Source organism: Oncorhynchus mykiss, chromosome 28 (genome assembly GCF_013265735.2).
Source record: "Oncorhynchus mykiss isolate Arlee chromosome 28, USDA_OmykA_1.1, whole genome shotgun sequence".
NCBI classification, from domain to species: Eukaryota; Metazoa; Chordata; class Actinopteri; order Salmoniformes; family Salmonidae; genus Oncorhynchus; species Oncorhynchus mykiss.
Window position 1 is genome coordinate 23,491,567 of NC_048592.1, and position 25,714 is coordinate 23,517,280.

Here is a 25,714-nt window from a genome sequence, read left to right on the forward strand (position 1 = left end):
TCTACAGCTCTGGCTTACTCAAAATCATTGAAAAAAGGTCAGGGGGGAGAGAGGCGCCTAACTATTGTTCCCAGCCAGCTACTTGTGAGGAAACAATGATCTCTCCCTAACCTCGGATAATACAATGCCTTTGAAAAGTTCACCCCATTTACAAAACCTTTCAGCAAACAGGCGTGTGCGCACATACACACACCCACGCCCACTTTTCAGGAGAGCAATTTAACAATTCAAGAGTGTATAAATTGGTAACACAATTTTCACACATACTCTACTGGAAGTTGCTTCTATTTTATTCTGTTCTTTGGATCTCTGTCTGATAAACATAGCTTTTTAACTTTGATATAATGCACTCATATTGTGATTCACGATGGTCCTCCAAATGAATGATATGTACACAACATTAAAATAAGTAAATTATCCATATAAATTACAACATGAAGTGCCACTATTGCAGGCATAATAAGTGTTCTATATTCAATAAGGTCTGCTCACTTCAATGTATCAGAATACCTGATAATACTGAATAGACTAGACAAAAATATACCTGATACATATAACGTTATGAATATTTTTTATAAAATAATCTAGATTGTCTAGGCTACAGACATATGCACGGAGTCCACCCCTGGCAACTGTGAGCCATCAAATCTTCGTGATGCGTAAAGTAAACTCCAGGTACTGCACGCGCTAACTTCTGATTGCTATAAAAGTGTTGTCAAAATAGATCGAAAATGTGAGAGACATGAATTAAAATATTATTTTATGATTTCAGCCTTTGGTTAATTAATATACAATATTACCACAGGAGGATTACGCATGGCCATCATATCAAATACAAAAACGCAATGCATGTTGCGCAATTATCCATATTGAGTAGTATCCTACTGCTATAGCTATAGCCTATGCATGACAAAACAAAATACGTTAATAGATAAGCATATGAACTCAAAGCACAATCAAAATGATGATTAATCAATACCCTACACAACATACGCCTGCTGAACATGATATATCTCGAGATAGAGAGAAGTGAAGCCAAGTGGTGTTGCAATAATGCGTAATCAGAAGCGAGTATTTACCCAAATCCATGTTGAGATGCTACGGAGATTCCTTGAGTTTCAGCTATTCCCTATTCCATCTGAGAGCACGCGCGACACGGCAGTGGATGCACAGACACTAGCAGCTGCGGCGACATCAGCAAGAATGACTGGTCTTTCGTCTCTCAAAAGTTCACAGCCTCTCTCTTCCATTCATTTAATCTGTGACAAAGGCAGCGGTTGCACTGCTCCGTACTCCTCAAATGAGGTGAAAGCTTGGAGAAAAATGTAATACACCAACATATTTTTTTTATCTCGACAAACTCTGAAGTAAGAGAAGCCTCAACTGTACCAGCACGCTGAAAGCTGCTTCAGTGGAAAGGAGAAGCCTGTGGGTGATTCTATCGCTTTGGAAGACTAGAAAGTGAGAGGCTCCTTATATTCAGCGGTCCTCGAGTCCGTGTCTGAAACACATCACGTCACATCCACTGGTTGCTATGGTGATGCCTCCACATGTTGCGGACAGTGCAGTGAACATAGTGAAAGCTTGAGTAGAGCTCAGAGCTGGCTGTTGAAAAGCTTGTCGGGAATATGAATGGTCCCTGCGCAATTGCTTGCCTCTCATTTATAAAATTGTTTAGGGTTAGTTGATGGAATAGCCAAACTTCTTTCTATTTATTTTGTTTCCTTCTTGGACATGATTACTAATTGTGTCATTCCACGAAAATAGTACGTTCTGCATCACTCTGATATTTTAAGTATAAATGATGCACCAATATTGAATTTTAAATGCCTGTTATATTAAATGAAGTGCCCTTTAATATAGACCGCATTGAAAATGTAATAAATCTGATGTTTAATATGAATACAAATGAAGCTTGGTGTCAAGTCCTTCTGTGCACTCTGTGACTTCCAGGAAGATTTCTAAACCCCTTAACAACCAACATTTCTCCAAGTTTTCCGCATCTTTGTGAAGCCCTAGTTATTTTGTTGCTTTGACAAATTCATTTCTGAAGTAAATTATTTATTTAATGTGACTAGTGATTCATTTTAAGGTAAAACAAATATATAGTGAAACTATTCCTTCAAAAGAAACATTGAACATCTAATAGTCAAATCATAGTGTAAAAGCAGGTGAGCTGGTTCTACTCTTTTAGCACTTTTCTGGTGTTTTGTGGCAGAAAACTGTGGGTCAACCATAACATGTCAACCCTGTTACCCATAGATAGACAGGCTAGACATTTTTTTTACAATGTCACATTTTTTTGTGAAGCTTGCATTCAATTGCCCCTCCCTGTTGCACACAACAAGCTTCCATTCACTCTGTCAAAAGGGGATTTATAGCAGATTTAAGATTACATCGTCAACCCTGTTACGGTCAACCCTGTTACATTATGTCACTTAGTAAGCACTTACTATCGTATAAAAAAAAAAATATTGAACCTCTTGAGATCGTAAAATATGTTTTTCATTCAATTGAACATGTGCTCTTCATGACAGAATGTCAACGTTTTCTTTCACCTTGTTACACTACCACAAAAGGCACTCATTTCGTGGAACAACCAAATTAATGGAAGCAAAGGGGTGAAACCATAGAATTCATTTACATCTGTGGGTTGAAAATCATCCTTTAGCATTCACCTGCTCCCCCCAAAAATGCCATCATAAAAAGTAAAATCTGACAACCATCATTCTTGCTGTCTTATGCCAGTGCTGCTGAGACACAAAACTAGGTATCTGGTGTTTGGTATTGGAGGTGTCAGCAATGTCCATAAACTGCAGTAGTGACTCACAATGTCCTACCCTCAAAAGACCACAATATGCAGAGAGAGGAAGCAGAGACTTAGTCTGCTACAGTACACACAGGGACAAACATCCCCCCAAAAAACAATCAACAAATACTGGTAATTAGTTATTAGCACCAGAAAGGACTGCTCCTATGTAGGGCAACAGCTGCAGCAAACATGGGGGAAGGAAGGCTGGGTTGCTGGGTCTGAGAAACCAGGAGGGGGACGAGGGGAGCGGTGGATGGGAGAGAAAGAGTTAAAGAAGGTATGTGTCCTGAATGGCATCCTGTTCCCTATATAGTGCACTACTTTTGACCAGGGTCCATAGAGAACAGGGTGCCATTTGGGAAGCAAACTTAGATAGGGGAGAGAAGGGGATCTTGTCTAATGCAGATGACAAGTCTTGGTGGGATGCTTCAGTTTAGGTATGTGTCCTGAATGGCATCCTGTTCCCTATATAGTGCACTACTTTTGACCAGGGTCAATAGAGAACAGGGTGCCATTTGGGAAGCAAACTTAGATAGGGGAGAGAAGGGGATCTTGTCTAATGCAGATGACAAGTCTTGGTGGGATGCTTCAGTTTATCTTTCTATTCAGGCCCCACTCTTGCGTTCGTTGGTCCATTGTTCCCCTGTGTGACAGCTGGAGGTGACAGGCTCAGCTCTTGAACAAAACAGGGCCCTTTCACTGTGCACCGGGCCACACTCGGACAAACAGAATGGATGCCACAGCCAGCTACAGCTTCAATATCTCATTTCCCCTTTAGCAGCATGCAAACACTCTCCATTAGGATAGGCTGGCTAGCACAGGGGTTTTCTAACTCTAAGCAGCATCTTAAAAGGCAGGACACAGCAAGAAGACTCTATGGTGGATTAATCGTTGGAGTTTAAAAAAAACGTGTTGTTTTGGAACGTATTCATTTATATTGATTTACTATTCATAGCTTCCGCTCCGAATGAGGTGCAAATATAAAACCAACTGCGGCGAGTTCCCTGACCTCTCTTGTCCATGATGCTATGGCAATACATTTGATATGAGAGATGGGGAAAAAATAAGTGCAACTTCTTTTGCCAAGCTGAGAGCACAAATTCAGTAGCAGCCCACCAAACTAATCTCTCCACCTGTCAAAGTCTCTTGGTATTCTGAACAAAACAAACATGCAAAGCAAAAGCCTGGATGAGTCTCAAATGGCACCCTATTCCCTAAAAAGTCCACTACTTTTGTCCAGGCCCATTGTTAACCTTCGTATCCCCTCAACATAGGCCGCAGTACACCATTATGCACCTATAACACCTCGCCTCCACATCCTCTCTTTGCTGCTGAAAAACCAACTGTGACGAGGCACTCATAAGGGCAGAGAGGATTTATAGTGATATTGAAAAGGATTGGACACAGAGAGAATAAGCAAGCAAAGGAAGGCTATTTTCTCTGCAGTCCGGGTGCTTCTTCACGCTGCTCAAGCTGTACCTGTCCAGACAGCCCACACAGAGGCTGCGTCCCAAATGGCACCCTATTCCCTATATAGTACATTGCTGTTGACCAGAGTAAGCTCACTTCACAAGGTGGAACATTTTTGACAAGCAAGCCCATATAACCAGCCTGCGTGTGCGTGCCGGAGAGACTGGCCGGGCTCAGGCTCTGTCTGCAGTCTGACAGGTGTCTGCAGGATTTCCACCAAATTGAGCATTTCATGCTGTGTGCTTGATTTCACATCCCGGGTCACATAGTCCTTGGTTGGTCGCAGAATAGTGTGATCAGTCCTAAAATGGGTAGGCTTTAATTTACATCTGGAAACATACTCTACCCCTTCAATATGCCACTGAGGTATTCTAGTTATTTTCTCACAATGAATTCTCAAATAAATAATCAAATGATCATCTTACTGTCACAGCCCTTATCCCATGGTTATAAAATCATCAACTGTGTCCAGAATGTAGGATTTTAATTAATAGAAAAAACTGCTAGTGCATGAGAGTGTAAGAAATGAGTAGCTCAGATAAGGTACAGTTACTTAGCACATTCTTCCACTACACAGTATAAGAAGAAGAGGAGTAGTAGTAGACTGGTTGGTACTGAGTAGACTGAGGTCTGGCTCCATAAGTACATCATAAAGCAAAGAACTACCAGATGTAAAAAAAAAGCCTAGAATTGTCAGGGACCTTATTGTTATCACAATCCCCTCAGCCTGCCAGGAACGAAGAGAGCCAATTCATTCAGGAGACTCTGAGGCATTCTCAGATGTGTGTGCAAGCGCGCATGGGCGCTCTATGTTGAAAAGATCTATGCATGCTACGAACACAATTAGAATTCTGAAAACAGTTATTGTTGGGAGGAGACGTCGTCTCTCCCAAGTGTCTTTTGACTGACCACCTGTGTATCTGCCGGGGTGAATGAAGAAACCTTGAAATTAAGCGAGCAGGATGTTCAACGCTTATCCACTGAATGGGATTGCTCTCCGAGAGCATGCATTTCACTGGCATAATGTTACAGGTGGCTAGCTGGGGATGTGCTGTTGTCAGTGGAGGTGGTCTTCCACAGCTGTTCGTCATATACTTTATACAGAACCTAAGGGAAAATGATGTTATTCTATTCTATTGGAAAGATATAAGAGTCTCAGTGAAATACAGCATGGAATACAATAACTGAAATATAATTCAACTCACAGAAACAAAGAAAGAGAATACAATATTGACTTAACGTTCTCGTACTGTGACTGAGATAGGATAGGCCTTCCCCTTGGTACAGACATGTATTCATCACCCGACCCTCACAGTGTTGTTAATGTGGCTCTGGTGGGGTTTAATCAGCCACATTAGTTGAAGAAGAAAACAGACAACTGGGTGACTTTTAAACACTGAAGACCTGAGAGCACTAGTAACAAAATCTGCTACACAGCCAGAGGGTAACATTGTGGCACATTTTTCACAACAATTTTGTGGCCATTATCAAAGTCATGTTATTTTTTTTTAAACACTACAAGTCAGGAAGGGGGTGAGGTCACATTTTCCACAATGGGAAGGAGAGAAAAAAGAAAACATTAAAAGCTTGCATAATTATTCATCATTAGCTGCACCCCCTCTGGACCAGGCCCATGTCATTGTCATGACAACAATATTCCCCACCCCCACAGCACCCTCCCCACCCCACCGCTCAAACACCAAACACCAATGTGACCCGCTCTCAACTGAAAATGTCCTCCAGGCAAGCAACTTGTGTCTGCTTCCCAAAAGGCTCTCTATCCCCTACATAGTGCACTACTTTTGACCCGAGCATAGTGCACTATATATGAAATAGGGTGCCATTTGAGACGCATACTGTACATTACCCCATGTCTCTGATGGTTAGGGAGGGGAGAGTGGCAGTGGGCCAGGGTGCTTGAGCCTGAGCCATCCCCTCCCCTGCCACCCCTTTCTCTGGCCAGCCAGCCTGGCTCATGTCTCATGGTGTCTCATGGTGTACAGAGTGACTTAAGGCAATGGCTCTGATTTCACAGTTTAATTAGTGCTAATCTGAGGAAGTGTGGCCAATGGTAATGGGTTGGCACACACACACACAAAGTAGCAACACAGGGGAATGTCAGGACAGGGTGTTGGGATAAGAAACCAGGATTCGTTTCTGAGCTTGATATTATTTTTACATGAAGACTTTGTACCCTTAAGTAAGTAAACGTGAATTTGTAATGAAGAGTTCTACTACATTCTATATTGCACAGGATCCTGCATTTTACGGCACAGTAGCTCGCACAGCTCTTGCACAGCTCTGCAATGCGCAATTCAAATATGTTTACAAACAAAAATGAAAAACAAATAATATTCCAAATAAATGTTGCCTCTCTTTTATTACTCATTGACTGACGGATTTGTGGGAAGAAGGGAGGAGGTGATGAGGGAAACTCCTGAACCTTCTATTTTAATTTAAGAAACATTCTAATCAAATTTCTCCTTATGCATTTATAATTGATATGCAATCAGTCACTTGAGACAGATACCTCCGACAGGTATTCATCCATTACATTTGGGCTTGTGCTCATTTCATGGTGCCTGCCTGTTCTACTTTTGTTGTTTATGCGTATTCAAATGAAAATATGTAATTATCAGTTACTCATTTGAAATGTCTCTCTTGGTAGTGAAAGTGCCTGATCTCCACAGAGACCTTTCTATCCTGCAGGGGTGTGTTAAGATGCCCTTTGAGAGGAAACAGATAAAACTACATCAACATTTAAATCTTTTCACTGTGATCCAAATGATAAACTTGATAAAAATCTGTCAAAAGTGAAATCGTTTTGTTTTTTTGTTGCTCTGGGATAGGATAAATGTAGTGTTTGGTGGTGAGCAGTAAATAGTTATATTGCCATCAAAATGATTACATCTATTCAGTAATTAGTTGATAAAAGCTACCAAGGTCAATCCGATGGGAGATTGCTCTCTCGCTATTATTCTCGGTCTCCAACAACCTCTTCTCTCGCTCTTTCTAGCTCTCTCTCTCTCTGCCAATGCTTCGGTCTTCCCTTCTCCAGCAGAGATTGTTTTTGGAAAAAAATTATAGTTATTGGTGAAATGTTGGTGAAATGTCTGGCACAGGAAGTACCAATTGCTAATCATAATATAGATGTAGACATCCTATTGTGTTTGATCAGGTAGGGAATATAACAGAAACCAGTAATACACTAAATGGAAAATTAACTCCAGCTAATTGTTCAGCATACACTGCATGCTCCGATTAAAAACAACTCAATTTGCCGATATAGGAGGAAGACAAACAACAATATTACTACTAAAGTAATGTATTAAATGCATATGTAAAACAACTGAGCAACAATACCAGTATAAGCCTACAACTGAACAAATGTTACCTTGACCTTTTATGATTTCAATTACATTAAATTAATATCATGAGAAATTTGTGCAAGACAACGCTGTAATGTTGATTATTAAATCAAAGGGCTCTATTCAATCTGTAAAGCTGAAGCGTTACAGATTCCGTGATAGAAATGTAAAGGTAATTTCCGATTGAGCCGACATAGCCAGCGCATAGCATGAATGAAGTCTCCGCTAAAGCAGGAAAATTGCCTTTCAATTTCAATCACGCTGTAAAACTGAACTTTCCGCCATGCAGATTAAATAGAAGTCCAAGAAGAGACACACAATAAACAAACAAACATCGGAAACTATTCAGACCCCTTGACTTTTTCCACATTTTGAAACGTTACAGCATTATTCTAAAATAGATTCAAATGTTTTTTTTTCTCTCATCAATCTACACACAATACCCCATAATGACAAAGCAAAAACAGGTTTGTAAAAAAACGGAAATATCACATTTACATAAGTATTCAGTCCCTTTATTCAGTAGTTTGTTGAAAGACCTTTGGCAGCGATTACAGCCTCTAGTCTTCTTGGGTATGACGCTACAAGCTTCGCACACCTGTATTTGGGGAGTTTCTCCCATTCTTCTCTGCAGATCCTCTCAAGCTCTGTCAGGTTGGATGGGGAGCGTCACTGCACAACTATTTTCAGGTCTCTCCAGAGATGTTCGATCAGTATCAAATCCGGGCTCTGGCTGGGCCACTCAAGGACATTCAGAGACTTGTCCCAAAGCGTTGTCTTGGCTGTTTGCTTAGGGTCGTGGTCCTGTTGGTAGGTGAACCTTCACCCCAGTCTGAGGTCCTGAGAGCTCTGCAGCAGGTTTTCATCAAGGATCTCTCTATACTTTGCTCAGTTAATTTTTTCCTAGTCTCCCAGTCCCTCCCGCTGAAAAACATCCCCACAGCATGATGCTGCCACCACCATGCTTCAGATTAGGGATGGTGCCAGGTTTCATCTAGACGTGACGCTTGGCATTCAGGTTAATGAGTTCAATTTTGGTTTCATCAGATCAGAGTATCTTGTTTCTCATGGTCTGAGAGTCTTTAGGTACCATTTGGCAAACTCCAAGTGGGCTGTCATGTGTCTTTTACTGAGGAGTGGCTTCCGTCTAGCCACTCTACCATAATGGCCTGATTGGTGGAGTGCTGCAGAGATAGTTGTCCTTCTGGAAGGTTCTCCCATCTCCACAGAAGAACTATAGAGCTCTGTCAGAGTGACCATCAGATTCTTGGTCACCTGCTAGACCAAGGCCCTTCTCACCCGATTGCTCAGTTTGGTCAGGCGGCCAGCTCTAGGAATAGTCTTGGTGGTTCCAAACTTCTTCCATTTAAGAATGATAGAGGCCACTGTTCATGGGGACATTCAATACTGTAGACATTTTTTGATACCCTTCCCCATTTTTGTGCCTCGACACAATGCTGTCTGCCTGTTGCTGACTCTTAGCAAACTTTTAGAAAAAATTGTGTTTGACCTGATACAATACTATTTCTCTGTAAACAAATTAACAAGAGACTTTCAGCATTCTTATAGAAATGGGCACTCAACATGTACTGCACTGACACAAATGACTGATGATTGGTTGAAAGAAATTGATAATAAGAATATTGTGGGAGCTGTATTGTTAGATTTCAGTGCAGCCTTTGATATCATTGACCATAACCTGTTGAAAAAACGTATGTGTTATGGCTTTTCAACCTCTGTCATAGAACACATAGGGTTTTCTTTAATGTAAGCTTATCTAATGTTAAACATGTAAAGGGTGTTGTACCGCAGGGCAGCTCTCTTGGTCGTCAATTATTTAACATTATTTTTTTAACAAATGACCTGCCATTGACATTAAACAGTCTGTGTGTCTATGCATGCTGATGATTGAACCCTATACGCATCAGCAATCACAACTAGAGAAATCACTGCAAACCTAAACAGAGATTTGCTGTCGGTTTTAGGAATGGGTGGCTAGTAACTAGTCCTGAACATCTATTAAACTCCTGAACATCTATTAAACTAAGAGCATTGTATTTGGTACGGATCATTCCCTAAGTTCTAGACCTCAGCTGAATCTGATCATGAATAATGTGGCTGTTGAACAAGTTGAGTAAACTAAATTTGTCACGTGTGCTCCCTCTCTGGCCTCTAGGTCAACCAGGCTGCTGATTATTGCGCACACCTGTCACCATCGTCACATGCATCAGCACCTCATGACAGTCACCTGGACTCCATCACCTCCTTGATTACCTGCCCTATGCATGTCACTCCTTTTGGTTCCTCTCCAAGGCATTATTGTTTCTGTTTCAGTTTCATGTCTGTGCGTTGTTCGTATATCTTGTTTTGTATTATGTTTTGTTCATTTATTAAATTATTCACTCCCTGAACTTGCTTCCCGACTCCCTGCGAACACTTTACAAAATGACTTGGTGTGCAAACTGTCATGGTCAAAACATATTGATTCAATGGTTGTGAAGTTGGGGAGAGGTCTGTCTGTGATAAAGAGCTCTAGTTTTACCTTATCTTGATTATTGCCCAGTCATATGGTCAGGTGCTGCAAAGAAGGTCAGGTGCTGCTCTTCACTGTAATCAGAGGGCTAATATCAATACTACGCATGCCAGTCTTTCTTGGCTAAAACAATCCCTTCTTGTTTTTATAAGAAACATTCATGTTATGAAAAGTCCAAATTGTTTGCATGGTCAACTTACACACAGTACTGAGACACACACTTACCCCACCAGGGGTCTTTTCACAGTCCCCAAAAAACTAATTTAAGAAAACATACAGTATTATATAGTCATGATTGCATGGAACTCCCATCAAAGTGAACAGCAAAACTGGTCTCAAAAAACAGATAAAGCAACACCTCACCGGACAACGCCTCTCCCCCATTTGACCTAGATATTGTGTGTATGTACACACATGTAGGCTATGTGTGACCTTTTACATTTATATAGTTCTGTCCATGAGCTGTTCTTCTCTAATAAAGTTCTGTATTATTTCATGTTTTCTATGGACTCAAGGAAGAGTAGCAGCTGCTATAGCAACAGCTAATGGGGATCCTGATAAAATACAAAAAATACCAAAGAAACTTGTATAAAAAACTGGTCTTTTTCATATTTGTCTCTGCAGAAATCATCTGATGAGATCCGTCCTGAGTCACATGATGATGCTTAATGTGTTCACGAGGCAGAAGGGAAGGAGTTGATGATAACAAACTGTCTCCTCATACCGCAACAGCCCCGGGAACCCACCTGCTCTAAAGGTCAGGAATTAACTCACACTGCTCAGCCCCTCCCTCCCTCCCAATAATGAAAATAGTGAGTTGGGAGGGCTGTTAAGAAGACCAAAAATGTACCCTATGAGTACATACCAATACATTACACACTACAGACCCAAAACACATATGTCACTACCAACAGTGAGTCCCTGCTGAGATCACTGAGGCTGAGATGGTACAACACGACTAATACAGTACAGCTCTTTGCATTACAGCTCTAAAATACTGTGATAGCACAGAAACCAGACAGAGATTGAGACAGAGATGGAGATTGTGATCGAGAGTCTATATGTGAGTCTGTTTGGTTTTGAACTGTGAGAGTCACCTACCCGTTGTATTTATAGTTATGTGCAACAGCACCATAGCGATCCAAGAGCAACATCTGATCTGGTGAATAACTCTAGCGCTATCCCAGCATGCCCCTGGCCACAGGCCTCATAGTGGGGATGCATCCCAAATGACACCCTATATGGTGCACTACTTTGACCAGGCCCATAGAGGTCTGGTCTAAAGTTGTGCACTATATAGGGGAAAGGGTTGCCATTTTGCATGCACGCTGGGCCTTATTACCATATCAAACCCCATGTGGATGCTGATATATTGGGCATAAAAATAGAGGTAGTACTTCAATAGCCTATTGATAACATTTTCACAGATACATTTAAATATCTATTACAATAGATGCAGATGTATTTTTCTCCATAGCACTGATGTCCCAATATTTTTCTCTCTTTGTAAAGGAAATTTGAGCTGGGATAATGTCTGTATGCCGGTAAACAGATAAGCCTTCTCTCTCTGGGCAGGTAGCTTAGTAGTGGGCGGCAGGTAGCCTAGTGGTTAGAGCGTTGGGCCACTAACTGAAAGGCTGCTGGTTTGAATAGCTGAGCTGAACAAAGTGAAAAATCTATTGACGTGCTATTGAGCAAGGCACTTACCCCTAATTTGCTCCAAGGGTGCTGTACGACTATGGCTGACCCTGTAAAACAACACATTTCACTGCACCTATCTGGTGTATGTGACAATAAAAATATATACAGTACCAGTCAAAAGTATGGACACCTGCTCATTCAAAGGTTTTTCTTTATTTTTACTATTTTCTACAGAATATTTTTTATAATTTTTTATTTAACCTTTATTTAATAGTGAAGGCATCAAAACTATGACATAACACATGTAGTAACCAAAAAAGTGTATTTTATATTTGAGATTCTTCAAAGTAGCCACCCATTGCCTTGACAGCTTTGCACACTCTTGGCATTCTCTCAACCAGCTTCATGAGGTAGTCACCTGGAATGCATTTCAATTAACAGGTGTGCCTTGTTAAAAGTTAATTGTGGAATGTCTTTACTTTTTAATGCGTTTGAGCCAATCAGTTGTGACAAGGTAGGGGTGGTATACAGAAGATAGCCCTATTTGGTAAAATACCAAGTCAATATTATGGCAAGAACAGCTCAAATAAGCAAAGAGAAACAACAGTCCATCATTACTTTAAGACATGAAGGTCAGTCAATGTGGAAAATGGACATTAGACCGGTGGAAATCTGTCCTTTGGTCTGATGAGTCCAAATTGGAGATTTTTGGTTCCAACCGCTGTATCTTGTGAGATGCAGAGTAGGTGAATGGATGATCTCTGCATGTGTGGTTCCAACCATGAAGCATGGAGGAGGAGGTGTGATGGTGTGGGGGGTGCTTTGTTGGTGACACTGTCTGTGATTGATTTAGAATTCAAGGCACACTTAACCAGCATGGATACCACAGCATTCTACAGCGAGACGCCATCCCACAGGCTGTGTTTGACCAAGAAGGCGAGTGATGGAGTGCTGCATCAGATGACCTGGCCTCCACAATCACCCGACCTCAACCCAATTGAGATGGTTTGGGATGAGTTGGACCGCAGAGTGAAGGAAAATCAGCCAACAAGTGCTCAGCATATGTGGGAACTACTTCAAGACTGTTGGAAAAGCATTCCTCATGAAGCTGGTTGAGAGAATGCCAAGGGTGTGCAAAGCTGTCATCAAGGCAAAGGGTGGCTACTTTGAAGAATCTGAAATATAAAATATATTTTGATTTGTTTAACACTTTTCTGGTTACTACATGATTCCATATGTGTTATTTCATAGTTTCGATGTCTTCACTATTATTCGACAATGTAGAAAATAGTACAAATAAAACCTTTGACTGGTACTGTATATATATATATTTGTTTCTTGATCCATTGAAATGGGGCTCCATCATTCACATTAATTAAACATTTGTAATATTCCTATACAATATCAACAAATGTTTTTGATAGGGCATCTAGGCATGAGATTGACTTCCAATCTATGTGAAATGGGTTAAACAGCCATATAATTAAATAATAATAAATTATTTATTTCAAATGAAATCAATGTTTGTCTGTTTATTACTATCAAAACAATTATAACATGTCATCAGGAGGCAGCCACACAGTAAAGGCATTAAAGCGTATTGTATTTAGAGCGGTAAAACCATAACAGATAGCTTTAATCCTTTTTATAGACAGAGTTGTGCAGTCAGTGGTTTTGTCCCGCACCCTATAACCTATTTAATTTACTACTTTTGACCAGGGGCCTGTAGGGCTTTGGTCGAAAATAGTGCACTACATAGGGAATAGGGTGCAATTTGGGACACAACCAATCTCTCCCAGGATAGGTTACTTGTAGCCACCATGGTTGTAATCAATTAAAATTGCTGTGTGGGGCTATCTAATCACTAACCACGCTTGTGTTTTCTTTTTGATTCATTCCTTCCCCTTACTGTCTAAAACACAGTTTTGAGGACAGATTGGAAGGAGAACAACTCAAGCTGAACAAAGCAGCGCAGGGAACTGACTGGGATTAGTGGTAGCTACTTCAGGACAATTATAATCTGGCTTCTGCCCAGATTCCTTATATAACACTACTCATAATTGGACCTGTGTTGAAGAAGTGTGGAAACAACAATGCCTGTCTCCCAAATAATAACCTATTCCGTATATAGTTCCCTTACAGGGCTTAGGTCAAAACCTTTTTTATTTATCCGTTATTTTACCAGGTAAATTGACTGAGAACACATTCTCATTTACAGCAACGATCTGGGGAATAGTTACAGGGGAGGAGAGGGGGATGAATGAGCCAATTGTAAACTGGGGATTATTAGGTAACCAGATTGGGCATTTAGCCAGGACACCTGGTTTGACACCCCTACTCTTACAACAAGTGCCATGGGGATCTTTAATGACCTCAGAGAGTCAGGACACCCATTTAACAACCCATCCGAAAGACAGCACCCTACGCAGGGCATTGTCCCCAATCACTACCCTGGGGCACTTTTTAGACCAGAGGAAAGAATGCCTCCTACTGGCCCTCCAACACCACTTCCAGCAGCACCTGGTCTCCCATCCAGGGACTGACCAGGACCAACCCTGCTAAGCTTCAGAAGCAAGCCAGCAGTGGTATGCAGGGTGGTATGCTTCTGGCTAAAAACTTGAGCACTATATAGGGAATAGGGTGACATTTGGGGAACAACCAATGCCTGTGTTGTCTAATGGTATATTTCTGTTTCAAATGTGAATTTCTGTTTTATTTCAAACTCAGATATTGACAAATTAAATGGGTGCTCTACCCGTCATCACCTTTTCTGACTCCTACAATCTACAATGAGAAAAATATAGTATATCCAGCAGAACATACAGTATGTAGAATAGAAAAACCTTGAAGGAGGGCACTTTGAAAAAACTTAACTCAGTCTCTGTCTGGTTACAGTAGACATGATCCATCTCAGTGTTCTCAGAGAATCCATTTCGGAGCAGAATTGTGAAATGGAGTAGCACTCTCCACCCGACCCAGGCTAGGCAAAGAAGATTGAGGTAGCAGTGCAGCACCAGACATAATCTGAATAGGCCTTGTTTGTGTCCCAAATGCACCCTATGCCCTACATAGTGCAATATAAAAAACATTTGGGGCCACTCATATGCAAAATGCTTCAATTTTTAAAAACGTTTTTTTTTCTCCAAAAAACAGATAAAGCAACACCTCACAGCACGACGCCTCTCCCCTATTTGACCTGGATAGTTTGTGTGTATGTATTGATATGTAGACTGCCTTTTATTTATATTTTATGTAGTTCTGTCCTTGAGCTGTTCTTGTCTATTAATGTTCTGTATTATGTTTCATGTGGACCCCAGGAAGAGAAGCTTTTGCAACAGCTAAAATACCAAGAAATGTGATCAGACCCCTATGGGCAATGGCCAAAAGTAGTGCACTACATAGGGAATAGGGTGCCATTTGGGACACATACCCTTCCCTCTCACAACAGTAGTTCAATTGGTGATAATAGGCTCCATTCAGGCCTCTAGTATTGAATTCATTCTCTCAATTCAATAGACTTTATAGACATGGCAAGTTAAATTACATACTGTACATTGTCAAAGTATATATCTCTCTCTCTCTCTCTCTCTCTCTCTCTCTCTCCCTCCCTCCCTCCCTCCCTGAATGTAACACAGTCATTGCTAAATCAGTAACACAAATAGGAGAGACACTCCATGGTATATTTAATAGAGATGTGGTAGAGAACGGTAATGTTCACGACATGAGCCCAGGAAAGCAAGCCAGCCAGTGGCAGCCGGTGCTGTTTCACCTGACACGTCCACCGTCATAAAGGTGCTTTATATTGCTGACTGCTGAGCACAGAAAATAAAGAGTTTGTCTAGTTTATTTGCTCTGTCATGTTCACTGTTTACATGTATTTTCGACACAAAATCTGTCAAAGTATGTCTTTATGCTCTCAGGAAAACAGACACTCTCACAAATATGCTTTGCTGTAGCAGCCCATGAGGAAACCACTCAAATCAATGTCATAGGACATAGGACAACAACTGAAACGACAAATAGGGTGCCATTTGAGATGCAGCCCATAGAAAGAAGGGAACTTACATCTGTGATTCCAGCCTCCAGAATGATCACCTTGGCCTCCTTCTCCACTGCATCCTTCTGGTGAACTGGGAACGGGAGAAACAGGAGCTTGTGTGAGACTAGACTGCTGTCAATTAAAAATATATATATTTCACCTTTATTTAACCATTTGAGACCTGGCCAAGATAAAGCAAAGCAGTGTGACAAAAACAACACACAGTTACACATCGGACAAACCAAAGTACATTCAATAACACAATAGAAAAATCTATTTACAGTGTGTGCAAATGGAGTAAGGAGGTAAGGCAATAAATAAGCCATAGTAGTGAAATAATTACAATTTAGCAGATTAACACTGGAGTGATACATGAGCAGATGATGATGTGCAAGTAGAGATACTGGTGTGCAAAAGAGCAAAATAGTAAATTAAAACAATATGGGGATGAGGTAGGTAGTTGGGTGGGCTATTTACAGATTGGCTATGTACAGCTGCAGCGATTGGTAAGCTGCTCAGATAGCTGATGTTTAAAGTTAGTGAGGGAGATATAAGTCTCCAACTTCAGCGATTTTTGTAATTCCTTCCAGTCACTGGCAGCAGAGAACTGGAAGGAAAGGCAGCCAATCTCTCTTATAGTAGAATATGTGAAGCAGGTGGTTAGAGGAGCTGCTCCAAGGAGAGACAGTCTATGTCGAAATGGTGCCCTATGCCAATATACTGTTGACCAAGGGCAAAAGTAGGGCACTCAATAGGGAATAGGGAGTCATTTGGGACACACACCACCACTGTCTATCTATTTCTACGCAATTGGTTAATAACTAGCACTAGATTAAATAATGTGCTTAAGGCATCGAGTGTATTTTAAATAGGCCTGAGGGTATTTGATATAAAAGCAAAATCAAGGTTTATTTACCTCTTGGTGATTGAACTAGCAATAACGTATGTATATTTTCTTACTGGTAAATTATATTTCCATCTCTTTTTGCAACTGTTGAATATATTAAGGCGAATCGTACCCGAAATAGATTTATAAAACTCACGTTGAAACCTTCCTTCTTTCCTTCCACTGCCTTAAGAGGAAATAATTGTGAGGTTTAATTGAAATTCATGGAGGACTAATATTAAAGGAAGAACAAAATGTTATGAAAAACTGTGCATAATTGGCATTCACTTTGTTTTCCATGTGAAAGCACCTCCTTTGTTGACACATCCGGCAGATGAAGGATATGCAAATAACCTGAGGAGAGCTCTTCTAGGATGCCAAATGGCATCCTATTTCCTATTGTACATTACTTTTGACCGGGGCCTTATAGAGCTCTGGTCAAAAGTAGTGCACTATGTAGGGAATTGGATGCCATTTGAGACATAACACTCAACTCTATAACGTTCTCCAAATCCATCCAATAGCCTATCTAATGAGTGTTTTAATCTATCACAGTAATTCTTTGCTCTCGTCAATTTATGCAGAATCCAGTATAATTACGCTGGGCGGCTTCAGATGGGTGATTTGATTGAACTGAACTAAGCTCTGAACCTGAGGAGGGGAGCGTGACCACCATGTCTGCCATGGACCAGCCTGTCAAAAAGGATGTCTTAATAATGCTGTCAGAGCCAGACCACCTGGGCTACACACATACGTAATGACCACTGGGCCATTTCTACTGAACCACAGCCACTGGAGTCAGTCTACTCCATAGCCATTACGCCACTGTCCAGTACATGCTTTGCAGAGCAGAAACTTGTGTGCAGCCAGTGGTAACGCACTGCCTTAGCAAGTGAAACATGCCCACAAAGACAATGACATAAAAACCCAGACAGTCAATTAACTACAACCAGACATCGCAACATGATGAGCATAAAATAAACAATCAAACAAGTAAACAGACAAATGAACATGAAAAGACTCCCAATGCTGTCCATGGGAGGGATCCAACAAGTACACAGCAACAAGCGGGACTTCTCTTCCTGGTGCTTGAATGTAATTACAGCCAGACAGTCTTTCATTAGACAATACTTTTGGCATCGCAACACCACATTGTGGAGCGTGGCTTCCCCACATCCAGCCTCCTCTCCTCTCCTCTCCTTTCCTCTCCTCTCCTCTCCTCTCCTCTCCTCTCCTCTCCTCTCCTCTCCTCTCCTCTCCTCTCCTCTCCTCTCCTCTCCTCTCCTCTCCTCTCCTCTCCTCTCCTCTCCTCTCCTCTCCTACAGACTCTTAATGAACAGCTGCCTAACTAGAGCACGGCAACTCAACACCAGAATGAGCAAGTTCATTTGTATCACACTGAGTGATTCCCAAATCATAACCTGCATGGATGGATCTTTGAAACTACCAACAAACTACAAAGCGGGCAAGGGTCATTTGGCTATTTTGTTAACAATTTGCATACCTGCAGGTTTCGAAATGTCTGAGGTATGATGAGACACTTTGAATACACATTGCAAAAGTAAACTAGATACAGGTTTTCATTGCATGTATTATATTATTTTCATATCCCCATCATTCCATTTTATATATACCATTTTCAGTGTGCTCCATCTTTTGTTACACAGTATCACAGGCCAGATTGTTGTATAAGAAAGATCTCCCTCTATGAGCGAGTAGCTGCCTTTTTTCCTTCGAGAATATACATAGGAGTTTCATTTGTCACCCCGTGTTCTCAGTGCTGCTTTATGTTAACTCAATGTATCAGAGGCACCTTGAGGGGAACAAAACAGCCTGGATTCAAAAAATGCTCAATATTTAACCATTGACTGAAGGAAAAGGCCTGGTTCTATGTCTATGAGTTCAGAGCCCAGAATGGGATGCTGTGTCGCACCGGGGACTGCTTCTGAGCACATTTGATGGGAATAACAACCCCATCACTTTGTGATACAGTACACAGATGTAATCACATTACCTGATCATGATAACACCTGAAAATAATCTAATATATCGTGGTGTGTTTTCTGCTCTCTGAAATATGACAGCGTGAGAAGGAAGGTGACTTGATAAATAATATTTATAATATTTTGTGTCTAAAGACCATGTCACCATCCAGTTGTCAAAACCAATTCCAGAGTCATTTTTCAAATGCTTTTAATTACATATTGTATTCGGAGGTCTCACTTGCATCAATTTGATTTCTGATATCAACATTTCAGCCTTCAATCTCTTTCAAATGATGTTTTTCACCAATCTCCAACACCCTAGCCTTATTGCCTCCAGTAATTTACACTGCAATATGAAGCAATGAGCAATGGGAGACGACTTAGAGCATCACAAAGACAATGCAATATGTAATCAAATTAAAAGCAGGGGGAGAAATGGCATCCCAGGCCACCTGGGGCAAGGAGCCATTACCTCTCTGTGGAGGGGAGAGAGCAGCACTCCATCATACACTGCCTGCATCCCAAATAGGCACCATATTCCCTTTATAGTGCCATAGGGCTTTGGTCAAAGGTAGTGCACTATGTAGGGAATAGGGTAACATTTGGGAAGCAGTCACTGTCTGGCAGCTGAATAATGGTAAACAAGCTCCATCTCTATCGAAACATTTATCATCACTCTCCACTGCTTGGAGAGTCTGGCTAACACTGTGAACGGAATGATATTCATGTCAAAATGTACACACTGTATGTTACTGTTACATGGTTCCACTTTGAGTAACGGTTATAATACCAAATATCTAAGAATATCTTTTTTTGTTGTGTAATGTGCTTGGTCTCAATATGAAAATGATACTGATTCTCATAACACGGCAGTTTTGTTGAGACAATACTTTTGTTTTGTTGTTGTTCATATTTTATTATTAGATGTTGCCGTTCATATTTTATTTGGGTATTAGATGGTGACATGTTATGTAATGTTGTCACTCCACACTGGCAGTTATTTTTCTGTTGCATTCAGGTGCAGGTACTAAACTGCAATGACAATGTACAGTATACAAACATCTGATTTTATGGGCCCCGGTTAAAAGTAGTGCACTATAGGGTATAGGGTGCCATTTAGGATTCAGCCTATGACACAAACAACCCTCCTACAGAGGGTAAACAACAACAACACCCGCCAACAACAATTAATGACCCTGCATAAATGAATTGAGGTTCCTGCACTAACATGTAATGCAGACTACGACATCGCAGCCTCGACTTTCAACAGCAATCAGCATCATATTACAATCTGTAATGGAAGCTTTAATACTGTGCTGTTAACGCTGTCAACTAATTTTTAACCAAGAATAGAGTGATGGGTAATGAACCAAGTAATACATTTATGCATCACACTAATGCTATATAAGAACTAAGCCCAAAGATCTATGAATATCTATACATTCTCATGAAGGATCTCACAGTCTAAAGTAAGATCTCTTTAAAAGTAAGAGAATGTCTAGTCTACATGTGTCTCATCCATCATGGTTCACAGAATAGGGATGTCTCTCTTTTCTTTGTGTGAGGGATGGACGGATGGTGGGCAGGTAGCCTAGCGGTTAGAGCGTTGGGCCAGTAACCGAAAGGTCGCTGATTCGAATACCCGAGCCGACAATTTGCTCCAGGAGCTTTGCACTACTATGGCTGACCATGTAAAACAGGGTTCCCCAACTGGAGAATTGGCCCTCAGGTGAATTTATTTGGGCCCCCAAGTTTTCTTAGCAAAACTTTTTTTTTGGGGGGGGGGGGGGGGGGGGGGGGACATAAAATACTGAAAAAACAGCAGCAAAACAGCTCCAAGTGATTTACATTTTGGAAATCTGTTCCAAAGTATGCCCAAGCTGACTCATCACATACGCTGCTGCTCCTGTTTATTATCTATCTGTTGCCTAGTGACTTCCTCCCTACCTATATGTACATACAGTATCTACCTCAATTACTTTGGACCCCTGCACATCAACTTGATACTGGTACCCCGCGTATATAGCCAAGTTATTGTTACTCATTGTGTATTTATTCCTTATGTTATTATTTCTCTTTTTGTTCTCTCTGCGTTGTTGGGAAGGGCCCGTAAGTAAGCATTTCACTGTTAGTCCACACCTGTTGTTTACAAAGCATGTGACAAATAACATTTGATTTGATCGTATACAAATGTAAGCAAGGTTTGAAATTATTATGCTTTAGTCAATCGTTATATCTGTTTGGGCTTCTTGTGGTCAATTTACAGACTACAAATGATTTGCAATTATGTTCAGGCCCCCTGACCATGCGCTCAAGAAAAAAACCTTCCGCAGCTGAATCTAGTAGATTATCCCTGCTGTAAAATAACACATTTTACTGCACCTTTCCGGGGATGGAAGGAGAGAGACAGAGAGACAGGGAGACAGGGAGGGAGGGAGGGAGGGAGGGAGAGAGAGACAGGGAGGGAGGGAGACAGGGAGGGAGACAGGGAGGGAGGGAGGGAGGGAGGGAGGGAGGGAGGGAGGGAGGGAGGGAGGGAGGGAGGGAGGGAGGGAGGGACAGGGAGACAGGGAGGGAGACAGGGAGGGAGACAGGGAGGGAGGGAGGAGGGAGGGAGGGAGGGAGGGAGGGAGGGAGGGAGGGAGGGAGGGAGGGAGGGAGGGAGGGAGGGAGGGACAGGGAGACAGGGAGGGAGGGAGGGAGGGAGGGAGGGAGGGAGGGAGGGAGGGAGGGAGGGAGGGAGGGAGGGAGGGAGGGAGGGAGGGAGGGAGGGAGGGAGAAATAGAGATGGAGGGAGGGCTGAAGGGAGGGAGAGATTGGGCATAGAGGTTTGATAAGTGGAGGTAATGATAATTCTCTGGCAGCAGAAAAGCAACAAAAAATGGGACAGACACTATCAGCCCGTCCACAGCAGGGATCTGAACCGCCAGGACAGACAGTATCAGCCCGTCCACAGCAGGGATCTGAACCGCCAGGACAGACAGTATCAGCCCATCCACAGCAGGGATCTGAACCGCCAGGACAGACAGTATCAGCCCGTCCACAGCAGGGATCTGAACCGCCAGGACAGACAGTATCAGCCCGTCCACAGCAGGGATCTGAACCGCCAGGACAGACAGTATCAGCCCGTCCACAGCAGGGATCTGAACCACCAAGACAGACAGTATCAGCCCATCCACAGCAGGGATCTGAACCGCCAGGACAGACAGTATCAGCCCGTCCACAGCAGGGATCTGAACCGCCAGGACAGACAGTATCAGCCCGTCCACAGCAGGGATCTGAACCGCCAGGACAGACAGTATCAGCCCATCCACAGCAGGGATCTGAACCGCCAGGACAGACAGTATCAGCCCGTCCACAGCAGGGATCTGAACCACCAAGACAGACAGTATCAGCCCATCCACAGCAGGGATCTGAACTGCCAGGACAGACAGTATCAGCCCGTCCACAGCAGGGATCTGAACCACCAGGGGGTGCTCACATTGAGAAACTTAAAGACACTGCATCTTCAACTTCAAATATTAATTCAACCTTTTCTGTGTTCCGCAAGGTACTCTCATTTAAAACATTACTGTTAATCCCTTTTTTTAGCATAAAAAGGTCAAATATAACATAACACTGGTAGTACCAGCAACATAAACCATGCTTATAAGCAGTCTGGCCTGTTACCCAGTTCCAGTACACTAGCATCTGTAGAATTTAGACCATAGGGACTCCTGGTAAAGCAATGTTCTGGATCCCGACTGGTACCCTATTCCCTACTTAGTGCACTACCTTTTGAACAGAGTCCTATGGGCCCTTGTCAAAAGTAGTGCACTATATAAGTAATAGGGTGTCATTTGGGATGTAAACAAAGCATTTGGTCTTATCAGGAGTGTTTGTCCTAGACACCCGACTGTCAGGAACCATTAACACACCACTTCCCACATAACCAGGCCTGACCCAGTTAGATACTGGGAGGAGGAGGGAGATAGTAAGCATCCCAAATGGCATCATATTCCCTATATAGTGCACTACTATTGACCAGGGTCCAAAGGGAATAGGGTGCCATTTGTGATGCCACCATAGCCTGGGACACAGTGCAGTACAGTATCTTTCCAACTGAGTAGTGGAAAAAATTAGAGACCACTTATTGTTCATGACAGGAAAATTCACACGGACTGGTAACACTTAACGCCTCGCTCGCTCTCCTCCCTCTCTCTTTCTCTCTCCTCCCACGCTCTCTCTCTCTCTCGTTCTCTCTCCTCCCTCTCAGCACGTCCAAGGGGTGACTTTTACGTCTGACTCATCTCTCATCTCTCCAGCCGATTGAGTGAGTGAGGACCAACCGACCGGCTGGCAGCAGCCGCCAGCCAGCTCGCTCAAATATGATTGCTGCATGATCACTCAAGCATTTTAAAGACTCTCTGACAGCCCCATGCATGTCAATAGTTTAATAAAGGCTAGATAGTTGGCTCATTCGTAATGTAAGAAAACTTGTGGTGTGTTGATTGCATATTTTTTTTCAGTAAAATGTAGAGGTTATACACAGTTGTAAGCAGCAAAATGGACAAAACATTACACAAGGTTATCTGGTGCTTTCAAATGTGTTTGTAGCTTATCCTTTTGTGTGTGTGTGTGTGTGTGTGTGTGTGTGTGTGTGTGTGTGCGTGTGTGTGTGTGTGTGGGTGTTGGCATGTTTGTGTGCATGCTACGTGCGTGTGTGTGTGTGTGCCGGTGTACGTGGGCGTGCACGTGTGTCTGAAACAGAGAGGGGACTGAAAGCCTTCTAGCACAGTTCCATGGTCAAGGCCATCTCACTGGGGAGCCTGCAGTGCAGTCAGAGCCTCTCCACTTGAAGGAAAAGTCTCCTGTTACTGCTGCAGGGAGGACAAGGGCTGACATACTGGGAAAACCTTGAACTTTCCATTGTTTCCAAGCACTGGAAGCTCCATACCCAATGCAGGCTATTTCTTAGATTGTGCTGGGTTTTTCCATATTGCTCGTATTATGTCAATTGTGCTTGGTTTTTCAGACAGCGTATATCGGCTGATGCTTATTACAAACAATCCATTCTGTATGACAGTCTTTAAAGTGTCCATGACCTTTTGTGTCAAATAATCAATATGTGACTGAATGTGTGGGTAGGATGGGGTAAGCTGTAAAATGCTTTGGCACACGATTGAAAGTAGAATACTTGATAATATGAAAATAAACACTGAAGGAATTCATTCAACTTGCATAATGCTCAAGGCTCTGACAATGGTGTTACACATGCTTGGCATGTCCAGTCCAACCAGATTATTTCACTGGTATTTTCGCACAGTCATCCATTGTCCTGAGGAGGTGAGTGCACTGCCTGCAGTAAAGACCTTTACTAATAACATAGCAATAATAGCCTAGCACCCTGGGACAGCTGTACACACTCAGTTGCGTGGACACCAGGAGACCATGACAATGTCACTATGCTGGGAGGACAGCAGCGGAGCACACCTGTATCACCCCGGCCCAGGGCTACAGACGGACACACGGGCTGATGGGTAAATCTGTGATAAGAAAGGCCTCACTTCACTATGCTATCCTCCACGGACAAGTCCTCTTGTCCTGCAGCACGTAATTACAAACCCGGCTCTTAGCTGGACGAAGAAGAAGAGAACCCTCTGATTGACCGTTGAAAAGTCCCCCCAAAACCGACAGCGGTGGATGGAACTATCAAGGGACATCTGTGTAAAGAGATATCAGTGGAGGACTGTCACTTTATTTCGCCACATGCAGCAGCCAAGAAGAAGAAAAATTGTAAAGCCTGAAACCATATAAATGCCTCCAGGAGGTACGGGATACTGGAGACTGGCCAGACGGTGCCTGTATGAACGGTTAGAGCAGGCTTGGGATACTGGAGACTGGCCAGACGGTGCCTGTATGAACGGTTAGAGCAGGCTTGGGAAACTGGAGACTGGCCAGACGCTGCCTGTATGAACAGTTAGAGCAGGCTTGGGATACTGGAGACTGGCCAGACGCTGCGTGTATGAACGGTTAGAGCAGGCTTGGGAAACTGGAGACTGGCCAGACGCTGCCTGTATGAACAGTTAGAGCAGGCTTGGGAAACTGGAGACTGGCCAGACACTGCCTGTATGAACGGTTAGAGCAGGCTTGGGAAACTGGAGACTGGCCAGACACTGCCTGTATGAACGGTTAGAGCAGGCTTGGGAAAAGGGCCAATAGGGCCCGCGGAATCATGCTCAGATCTCTTTACAATAGCAAGGTTTTGAAAAACTTATTTGTTATTCAAATTAAAAGCCCAATGAATACTGTGTAATGATTTTACTCCCACCGCTTGTGGGACATTTATTTTGAAGGCACGTATAAATAACAACTGCACGAGGACAGACAGTGACTGACAGGCTGACACACACGTCACAGTTACAAATAGTAGCTAGCTAGAAATGAGATTTTTAAAAGAAAAGGAAAGTACACAATGAATGTATGGTGTTCCAGCAAGAGTGTCAAGACAAACAGTGACACGATGTGTTGAGGGCATCGCAGAGAAGATGGAACAACAGTTGAAAGACAAGGTAAAGGATTTCACCTATTTCTCCTTGGCCCTGGATGAGAGCAGTGATGCACGTGACACGGCACAGTTGTTGATATTCTTATGAGGCATAACCCCAGACTTTGAAATTACAGAGGAGCTTGCTTCAGTGCAGTAAATGAAGAGCACAACCACAGGGAAATATTTATTGGAGGAGGTTAATAAGTGTGTGGCAAAGCTGGGACTGAGTTTTGAAAAGTTATCCAGTGTGACCACTGATGGGTGCCCAAACAGGAAAAGGATACAAGATCAAGTAGCTGAGCTGAACCCAGATCAGAAAATTATTTTCCTGCATTGCATTATTCATCAGGAGGTGCTCTTTAAATGTGTTCTGAAAATGAGCCATGATGTGGATACAGTCACTAAAGTGGTAAACTTCATAAGAGCAAAATCTTTAAACCACAGGCAGTTT

General features: G+C 42.4%; 1 protein-coding gene across 1 annotated transcript in view; it reads right to left on the bottom strand.

Annotated features, from left to right (window-relative positions):
• LOC110508770 (receptor-type tyrosine-protein phosphatase N2) overlaps positions 1-25,714 on the bottom strand; it is a 144,468-nt gene that overhangs the window by 47,626 nt on the left and 71,128 nt on the right. Inside the window, exon 14 of the mRNA XM_021589572.2 lies at positions 15,890-15,954. Coding sequence (XP_021445247.1) covers positions 15,890-15,954 — 65 coding nt within the window. The remainder of the gene's footprint in view (positions 1-15,889; positions 15,955-25,714) is intronic.